General features: G+C 38.2%; 2 protein-coding genes across 2 annotated transcripts in view; one reads left to right on the top strand and one right to left on the bottom strand.

Annotated features, from left to right (window-relative positions):
• The window catches only part of supt3h (SPT3 homolog, SAGA and STAGA complex component), a 46,894-nt gene extending 40,726 nt beyond the window's left edge, over positions 1-6,168 (bottom strand). Inside the window, exons 1-2 of the mRNA XM_032540835.1 lie at positions 6,095-6,168; positions 3,343-3,447 (exon numbers count right to left, since the gene is read on the bottom strand). Coding sequence (XP_032396726.1) covers positions 3,343-3,434 — 92 coding nt within the window. The 5' untranslated portion in view covers positions 3,435-3,447; positions 6,095-6,168. The remainder of the gene's footprint in view (positions 1-3,342; positions 3,448-6,094) is intronic.
• Positions 3,199-10,353, top strand: part of runx2a (RUNX family transcription factor 2a) — an 8,307-nt gene continuing 1,152 nt past the window's right edge. The window contains exons 1-4 of the mRNA XM_032540840.1: positions 3,199-3,244; positions 7,458-7,648; positions 9,281-9,440; positions 10,157-10,261. Coding sequence (XP_032396731.1) covers positions 3,199-3,244; positions 7,458-7,648; positions 9,281-9,440; positions 10,157-10,261 — 502 coding nt within the window. The remainder of the gene's footprint in view (positions 3,245-7,457; positions 7,649-9,280; positions 9,441-10,156; positions 10,262-10,353) is intronic.

Below are 10,353 nucleotides of genomic sequence, written 5' to 3'. Positions count from 1 at the left end.
ATTAACTGTATAATCCCAGTGAATCCTCGCAAACAGTGAAATGCATTTAGACTGCCGGTGTTAATGAGCGGATATTTGTTACAAGTCAATGCTTATTAACCATTTTAAAAGCGTTTATTAGGAGTGTGGAAAAAAAAAAAATCGATTCGTATTTGAATTGCGGTTCAAAATCGATATAATTCCCCAAAAAAATTTAATTTAAAAATGAAAATAAAAATAAATAAATCACATCATGAGAGATAGAAGGTCCCAGTAGCTTACAGACATCACACACAACATAACAGGATGTTAAAATAACAAGTCCACACAAATTATATATATATACACACATACATATATACACACACACATACATACATATATAGAGTACGTATATATGTATATGTGTGTACTCTTTTAAAATCAACAATTGTGTTTAAATCTAAATTTGATATTGAATCGAATCGTGAGCCTTAAAATCAGAATCGAATTGAATCGTGACATTTTCTGAACTGTACACATATATATATATATATATACAATTTGTTTGGCTTTGTTTTGGGAGCATCACTTGTCAATTTAGTGGTTCAGCAGTATTGGGAAAAATGAAGCTTATTCAATTCACTTCTAATGAAGCTGCTGTTTCTGTTTCTCAACATGTAACAGCTTAGGTAAGTACCACATGCTACATGCTACATGCTACATGTACTACATGCAAGCTGGATTTAAATGCTTGCTCAGAGTTGTGCTGGTATTTTACATTTTCTTGAATTGAACAGTTTTGGATTCAAAACTAAATTCTAAATTCAATTTCAGACTGCATTGTGTTCAGCCAAAGTTGTTGAACAACTGCTTGTGTTTACACAACAATTGTTTATATAAATTGGTAAATGAAAAACACAGTTTTGTAGAAGCATACAACCTAGATATGACATCTGCACTGTTTTTCTCACTATTGTTTCTTTTTTTCTTTTGCTTTCTTCTTCTTTTCAAACGCGCGCACACACAGACACACACTGAGTCTGACAGGCCACACACGCACACGCGCACACACACCACAATTTGGCCAAACCTCAATTTGCATCTAAAAAAGCCATTTCCATGATGGCAGTCTGACCTAAACCCACATCCTGAAGCTCTTTCCTTCTCTCCTTTTTTCTTTTTCCCTCCGTCTCTCTGTCACAAACACCAGACAGACAGACAGCCCTCCTTGTGGTCTCTCGGCTCCCCCCCTCTTATCTGCGCTGTGATTGGCTATTAGCTGCTATCAACCACACAGGTGAGACACACTGGCTTTGGTTTGGGGTTGTGGGCAGGCAGGCCTCAGGCCGAGTGCTGGTTTTAGGTTTTGGGGTTTAGTTGGGTTTCAGCCTCTCTGACCACTACCCCATCTCTCTGCAGTCTCACACACACACACAACCCACACCACCAGGAGTACCCCAAAAACACACACACACACACACACACACACACACACACACCCACACACACCCACCAACACACACCCCACACAACACACACACACACACCACACACACACACACACACACACACACACACACACACACACACACCACACACACACAACACAACACCAGGTGAGTAACCCAAAAACACACACACACACACCACACAACACAGGTGAGTACCCAAAACACACACACAACACACACACAACACCACACACACACACACACACACACACACACACATATATATATATATAAATATAAATAATTCCATGTGGTTTGTGGAAAAGTTGTCTTTGTCCTTAGTTTCTACTAAGTAACTTGTATACTCAGAAGATGAATTGTTTCTTGGGATCAAATGTTTTGAAGTAGACAACTGTGGCAACTGATTTCAGTAAATGTACTTATTCTTTCTGTTAAACTATACAATATGTTTAGTCTTTCTTCTACTGCAGAGCAGGGCTGCAACTACTGATTATTTTTAACTATTGATTCATCTGAAAATGATTGACTTGATAGATTGATTGTGTTTTTCTATAAAATGTCAGAGAATTAAGTAGGGAATGACATTTTTAGTCAAAATAGCTAATATTAGCTATTTTGCCTAAAAATGTCACACTAGATTATCCAATTTGGTGATAATAATGTACACTTTTTAAATAGCTGATTTGTTATATGTTGATAGTCTTAACGATACATCAAAAAATTTGTTTCAGCTCTGATTTAAAGACAGTTTAGGTAAAATGAGGCCATTAAATTCAGCTACACTTCATGTTAAAACACCTTAATTGTGTACTTGCTGCATTTACTATGTTAATTAGTCCATTAGGGGTTTTAAAATGAATCACTGCATTGATGCATTGCAATGTGGACCTGGACGATTCAGTGACAGATCGTAATCGATTATTGCCTGCTGATGTTACTTGTTGATTTTCTGGTCGCTGCTTTTTTTGTTCTTGCCTTTTGTCTGCTGTGTTCAGACTCCGCTACATTCAGGAAGAGTCTTTTTTTAAGAGCAGACACAATGAAAAGGGGAGTTCATGTATATCTAAATGCTTGATTTTGTTGATGAAAACCATGTGTAGTAGTCTATAATAATATTGAAGAGGTGATGTATCGGGACATCGAATCAATCCATACTTTTTAGAGTCTTAACGAGACTGTAATGTTGTGAACTGAAGTCTAGTGACAATATGTTAAATGTGCAGTGATTGTTAATAAGGACCTTTAAGCCATTTCTATTTCATTTGACAACTTTAACAGTGTCATCAGAATGACGGGTTAAGATAAAATAAGATATACTTTATTGTCCCCAAAAGTAAATTTGTGTTGGACTCTGTCTGTTCTGAAGCTTTATAAAAACCAAATAAAATACAGAAAACACGCATCTCTCAACACATCCTCTCATGCAGCACAACACATCCCCTCATACACATCAGACAGGAACCTACATAGTAAGCACAATAACCTTTTCTTCCAATGACAGTTTTTTTAGTTAAACAAACTTGTCAGCTGCATTCTTTGCAATAAGTGTAGCACAGCCCTTGCACAATGAGATATTGCACAACCCTAATAGCCTACTTATTGCACAAATGACGTATTGAACAATCCAATAGCTTATGTATAGCATTGCATAACTCAAATATTGCACAACAGTTGTTGACTGTTTTAAGTCATCTGTATTTCAATTTTTATCAGACAGTTTATCATTAGCAAAACACATTCTCTGTCCTTTGTTAAACAGGTTTCAATGGCTTCAAACAGTCTATTCAGCAGCAGCCCAATGCTGTACTGGGGTAAGTCGTGTGTGTGTGTGTGTGTGTGTGTGTGTGTGTGTGTGTGTGCGTGTGTGTGTGTCTGTGTGTGTCTGTGTGTGTGTGTGTGTGTGTCTTACATCATGCTTTGTAGCTCTGGGATGAAACTGGTCCTGGAGGCTGGACGGTCTTTAGAACTGGAGGCTGCGGAGCCAGCCATGGGACCGCTCATATACAACAGCCACCTGATGACATGAACGGAATAAAGAAACCCATCTCTATTACATTTAGAAACAAAATTTAAAAAAGGTGGAGTCTGCCATTCTGGAAAATGTTTTTTGAAATTGGAAATCAACGGCCAGACACGTCTCCTGTCACTTCTCTTTCTGACCGTTAGCATGTGCCAGATCAACCACCCCACTCACGTTCTCTTTAAACACACATGGCCTTTCTCCGTTCCTGTGCACAAGCACAAAGGAAACAGTATTGTGTGGCTCGGTCCGACTCTAACACACTTTTTTGGTTCCCCATGTATAGAGACAGGACTATGTGCCGAATTATTTTTCGATGAACACACAGAATGATTATTAGACCGTCAGGAGATATTCGCTGAATTTAATAAAGTGACTAGTGTATCGGATTAGAATTGCAGGCTCCACTTTTAACTGAAGAAGCATTTATCAGCTCCCCATCACACCACATGTATATGCTGCACTTCCACACACATTTCTGTAAATCTAACCAGATAGCATGTGTTGAATATCAGTAAGTTGAATTATTCTCCCAGCAGCTTAACTGAGAATAAAAAGGCTGCCTGACTATTTCAATCTGTAAACAATGATGCTGATGCTAGAGCTGTATCACTATTTCGTATGTCATAAGAAATGTAGGTGTTGCTTCACTCAAAGTGTCTCAGTCTCACATCTTCTCTTGCTTTGACAACCTGATTTCCACACAGGAGATCTTGAAATCTTAAACTAGACAGATTCTGTAAATTCAGATTCAGAAAGTTTCTTGCTGCTGATATTGTAAAAACTCAATTCTTATGCTGAATGCATACTGACTCGCTGTGATTTCAAACACATCCAGCACTTATTTACTGCATTGGTGTTTTTATTCACACACACTAATAATGTGGACATGCTTTGTTCCTTTCAATTGCTCTTAGAGTTTTTTTTAGATTGTTTTTAATGATGTGTTGTAAAGCCAAAGACAAGGTTTCCCAAAATGTCGTTCCAAATTAACCAACAACCGTTCTTGGTTATATCGAAGATATGCACTCAACTGCCGGTTTATAAGATACACCCTTGCTAAAAGTAATGCAGTCCCATACAAGAGTCCTGCTTTAAATCCTTTCTTGAATCAATTCAATTCATAGCAACAGTTATCTCATGACACTTTACAGATAGAGTAGGTCTAGACCACACTCTATAATTTACCAAGACCCAACAATTCCAGTAATTCCCCCAAGAGCGAGCATTTAGTGCGACAGTTATGGGGAAAAACTCCTTTTAGGAAGAAACCTGGGACAGACCCAGGCTCTTGGTAGGCGGTGTCTGGCGGTGCCGGTTGGGGGTGCAATGAACAGTGGCAATAATAGTCACAATAAAGATAATGGAACTATGACTAGAACTACTACTAGTAATAGTTCATGGCATAGCAGGGCACTGCAGGGCGTTACTGGGTGTAGCAGGGCACTGCAGGGCATTACTGGGTGTAGCAGGGCACTGCAGGGCATTACTGGGTGTAGCAGGGCACAGCAGAGCATAGCAGGGTATAGCAGGATGTAGCAGGATGTAGCAGGGCACAGCAGGGCGCAGCAGGGCGTTGCAGGGTGTGACAGGGCGTTGTAGGGTGTAACAGGGCGTTACAGGGTGTGACAGGGCGTTGCAGGGTGTAACAGGGCGTTGCAGGGTGTGACAGGGCGTTGCAGGGTGTAACAGGGCGTTACAGGGTGTGACAGGGCGTTACAGGGTGTGACAGGGCGTTGCAGGGTGTAACAGGGTGTTGCAGGGTGTAACAGGGTGTTGCAGGGTGTAACAGGGCGTTGCAGGGTGTAACAGGGCGTTACAGGGTGTGACAGGGCGTTGCAGGGTGTAACAGGGTGTTGCAGGGTGTAACAGGGCGTTACAGGGTGTGACAGGGCGTTACAGGGTGTGACAGGGTGTTGCAGGGTGTAACAGGGCAGTGAAGGTTATAATGTTGTTGCTGTTTTAAGAAGTGTTGATTCTGCTGACTGGTCCTTTTGGAGGATGTAGTTAGGGATGCTGATGAATTGTATTGTACTGTATTGTATTGTATTGTTAAATGAAAACAAGGACATATTGCCAGACTGTTTCATGTATACTTAGACTAACATTAGTTTTAGCTACGTTTAACTAATAAACTGACAGCTGAGTGTAGATATAATGAATAACAGTGGTGAAACATAATTCTGTTGATGAATTATATCACAAAATGGCACACTTACGCAAATTAAAGCTTGTCTCCCACACAGAGAGACAAGAGTCAATGTCAACAACACTGTCACGGCTCTGAACCTAGTCTGTAATGTCCACTTTGGCCTCATTTAACCAAAACAAAACTAGTCAGCCCTGTAGAACAGAACAGAAGCTGAGCCAACAGCCTAAAATAACAAGATAGCAGAACATATTCGAGGCAAATCAACACGGAGGATTCCCACAGAGGTCCAGAGGGGACAGGTGGTGCGACCGCAGTAACTTCCCCTCTCCGGCAGTGAAATCTGAATGATAATACAGCGCAGTCCCCTCCTATTCAAACACTGCGGTGAATTACACACAATACAGCGAGACGAGGCAAGAAAAGGAAAAGGCAGACGGGAGGAGAGGAACAGAGAAAGAAAAGGTCCAAAAGGTAGTAGTAAACTCTCACCAGAATCGTTCAAGTAAGCGTTGTTGCAGCTTCTGTTGACGCTTTTCGAGTTATTACATTTTCGGCGCGACGTGATGACGTAAATCAAATTTACGAAGCGCGACGTTTTGGTAGTTGTAGTTTTCTACACTTTCTGGCCAAAAACGTCCTTTAATGTCTCACTTGTAATAGTTTCGTTTTGTTTTTTGTTTTTGTTTTTACTTTGAGGAAATGCAACACATCCCAATTGGATCATTCCTAATATCACAGAATAAAATACTTTAAACACAGAATAAAATACTTTAAACACAGAATAAAATACTTTAAACACAGAATAAAATTTCTCTAAACACAGAATAAAATACCTTAAACACAGAATACAGAATAAAATACTTTAAACACAGAATAAAATTTCTCTAAACACAGAATAAAATACTTTAAAAAAAAATATTTTTACTTTAACCATTGTGTGTTGTTTGGGTCTGTGGGACCTGTTTTTCAATGTTTGCTAAAAGACAAATTATGCTAATTATTATTTCGTCTACTTCGGCTCATTTTCTGTAGCCTAAAGAACATAAACAATGCCTTATTTTCAATGACTGCACACATTTACCCTTTCTATAATTGATTTTTTTTTGTTTTCTCACAAAAAACGAAAGTGATTAGGCTATAGATCGTAAATGTGATCTCACAGGGGTAAATGTAAAATATGAACCGCAAATTATATGTTTTCCATTGGTATTCTAATTGAGCTGAAGTAAACATCTTTTAAGTATTTTTAAATAAATTATCATAGCTGTATTGATTTAAAAGCCTAATAATGTGGTGGGAGCATTGGCTGTGTAAGAAACACATGAACACCACATAAAGGTTAAACAAATTACGTCCAGTCTATCACGATTTGAGCTGCTTTTTTACTTGAACTTAAACTTGGTTTGTTTGACTAAAGATTGGACCCAACAGCTGCAGCACTGATGGTTTACAAAGCAAATTAACAAGTTAAAAGTTTCTGTGTTATAGGCTAGCACAAAGAAGGAAAAAATACGCTACTTCACCATTAAGATCCTGATTAAAAAAACGTTTTATATTAGTCTTTTAGAACGGTGAGGAGTTTGGAGCTGACGTGGAAAAGTTAAATATAAAATGTAGGTTTAAAGACGTAAGGTCTATTACAGCTGCTTGTTTCTCTACCTCTCTTCTCACTATGCTTTTTACTGATGGATTACAGGAATTACAGCCTACCACTACCAGGTGAACATGGCAATGTTTTTGTTTTATAACTGTATGAAGTCTTTGTTGACCACATGATTTTTAATTCGCAGAAAAAAACGTATTGAAGAAAAAAAAGGACAGATCTCTCTGTTCCCTTTCTTCTAACTCTCAGATCCTGTGGTGAAGCGCCGGCCAACACCACCACCCACCACGCGCCAACTGGAGGACCAGGAGGTGAGGTCCCTCCACCAGCGCAGCACGGCGCCACCCAGGGGCCTGGTGCAGACCGACAGCCCCAACTTCCTCTGCAGCAGCCTGCCGCAGCACTGGAGGTGTAACAAGACCCTGCCCAGAGCATTCACTGTAAGATATCTATCTATCTATCTATCTATCTATCTATCTATCTATCTATCTATCTATCTATCTATCTATCTATCATCTATCTATCTATCTATCTATCTATCTATCTATCATCTATATCTATCAATCTATAATCTATATATCTTTCTACTATCATTATCAACTATCTATCCATCTATCATCTATCATCTATCTTACTATCTATCCATCATCTATCTATCTATCTATCTATATCTCTATCTATATCTATCATCTATATCTATCATCTATATTCTTCTATCTATCAATCTATAATCATCTATCTATTTATTCTATCTATCATCTATCTATCTATCTATCTATCTATCTATCTATTATCTATTATCGATATCTATCTATCTATCCATCTATCTATCCTATCTATCTAATATCTATCTACTTCTACTATCTATCTATCATCTATCTATCTATCTATCTATATATCTATCTATCTATCTCTATCTATATCTCATCTATCTTCTATCTATCTATCTATCTATCTATCTATCTATCTATCTAACTATCTATCTATCCATCTATCTATCCATCTATCCATCTAGCTAAATATCCATCTATATAACTATCCATCCATATCCATCTATCATCTATCATCATCTACTATCTATCCATCTATCCATCTATCTTACTATCTATCATCTATCCATCATCCATCTATCCATCTATCTTACTATCTATCATTATCTATCTATCGATACTATCTATCTATCTATCTATCTATCTATCTATCTATCTATCTATCCATCTATCTATCTTCTATCTACTATATATCTACATATCTATCATATATAGATCTATCAATCTAATTTACTATCTATCAATTATATATCTATCTATCTATATTCTATTCATCTATCAATCTATCTATCTATCTATACTACTCATCTATCTTATCTATCTATATCTATCTATCTATCTATCCATCTATCTATCCATCTATCTATATATCTATCTATCTTTCTATCTATCTATCTATCATTATCTATCTATCGATCTATTATCTATCTATCTATATCTATCTCTATCTATTATCTATCTATCTATCTATCTATCTATCTATCTATCTATCTATCTATATAACTATCTATCTATCCATCATCTATACATCATCCACTATCAACTATCCATCTATCTAACTATCTATCCATCTATCCATCTACAATCTATCCATCTATCTTAATATCTATCATCTATCCATCTATCTCTTACTATCTACTCCATCTATCATCTTACATCTATCATCTATCTTACTATCTATCTATCTATATATCTATCTATCTTATCTATCCTATCTATCTATCATCTATCTATCATATATAATCTATAAATCTATCTATCTATCTATCTATCTATCTATCTATCTATCTATCTATCTATCTATCTATCTACTAATCTTACTATCTATCTATATTCTATCTATCATCTATCTATCTACTATCTACTATCTATCTATCTATCTATCCTATCTTTCTATTCTATCTTATCTTTCTATCTATCTATCATCTATCTATCTATCTATCTATCTATCATCTATCTATCTATCTATCTATCTGTCCATCCATCTATCCATTCACCCATCCATGTCTCTCCATCCTCCAGGTGGTTGCCCTGGGCAACGACGTGCCGGATGGCGTGGTGGTCACAGTGATGGCTGGCAACAGTGAAAACAGCAGCGCCGAGCTCCGCAACGCCACAGCGACCATGAAGCAGGGCCACGCTTACTTTAACGACCTGCGCTTCATAGGGCGCAGCGGGAGAGGTAGATGGACTGATACAGTAATTATAGCCTATGTAACATTAATAAACATGCAGAGGCCTCATTTCAAAGCGACTCCACAGCAGTTATGAGGAACGTGCCCAGGTCTATTGCCACAGCAAAGTAGAGTGTCAGGACTCCTCCACGCCTCCTGGGATAGGAGGAAAATACACTCAGAGTTGTCTGCATTTCTTCAAACCAATCACAATCGTCTTGGACGGTGCTAAGCTCTGGACGCAGCGACGGTGGCTCTGCAAAATAGTCTCAGGAAGGAACTGGTTTTGGTGAAATATTAGTGGATTTTCACCCTGCAAAAGAAAATGCCACATAAAATATTAAATGAAGTTGACTGTTCAAACAATACAGTAACGTGAGCTTTATAAATTAGCTGGATACATGGTTACACATAATTTGCTCTTAACAGTGTATCTCCACGTGTCCATAGCAAATCCCAGCCAATCAGCCCCAAAACGTCCCAGTCATAGGGAGTAAATGCCGTAAACATATTCTTTGTAAATCACTTAAGTCAGGCCTTTATCCTGGAAATGTACTTCCGTGGATCCAGACTATAAGGAACATGCAACATTGGAGGGTCAACACGTTGAAGAAAACATAACCTGAGATAAAACTGACTTCATTTGACATTAAACCACAATTATCAGCTTAAATGATGTGTACTGCCTCTATAGTTTTCCTGAATGTGTGTTCATTTTTTTCAGGTAAGAGTTTCACAATTTCCATCAACGTGCTGACCTCGCCGCCTCAGATCGCCACGGTGCACAGAGCCATCAAGGTCACTGTGGACGGCCAGCGGCTGCCAAGACGTCAGTACACCCTGGGGAAAATAACAAGATGTTTTATCCAAAGCTTTCAGTCAGAATAACTCTGACTCTCTCTCTCTCTCTCTCTCTCTCTC

Source organism: Etheostoma spectabile, chromosome 17 (genome assembly GCF_008692095.1).
Source record: "Etheostoma spectabile isolate EspeVRDwgs_2016 chromosome 17, UIUC_Espe_1.0, whole genome shotgun sequence".
Taxonomy (NCBI): Eukaryota; Metazoa; Chordata; class Actinopteri; order Perciformes; family Percidae; genus Etheostoma; species Etheostoma spectabile.
Note: the sequence above shows the minus strand (reverse complement) of the source record. Positions and strands in the feature narration are given on the sequence as shown.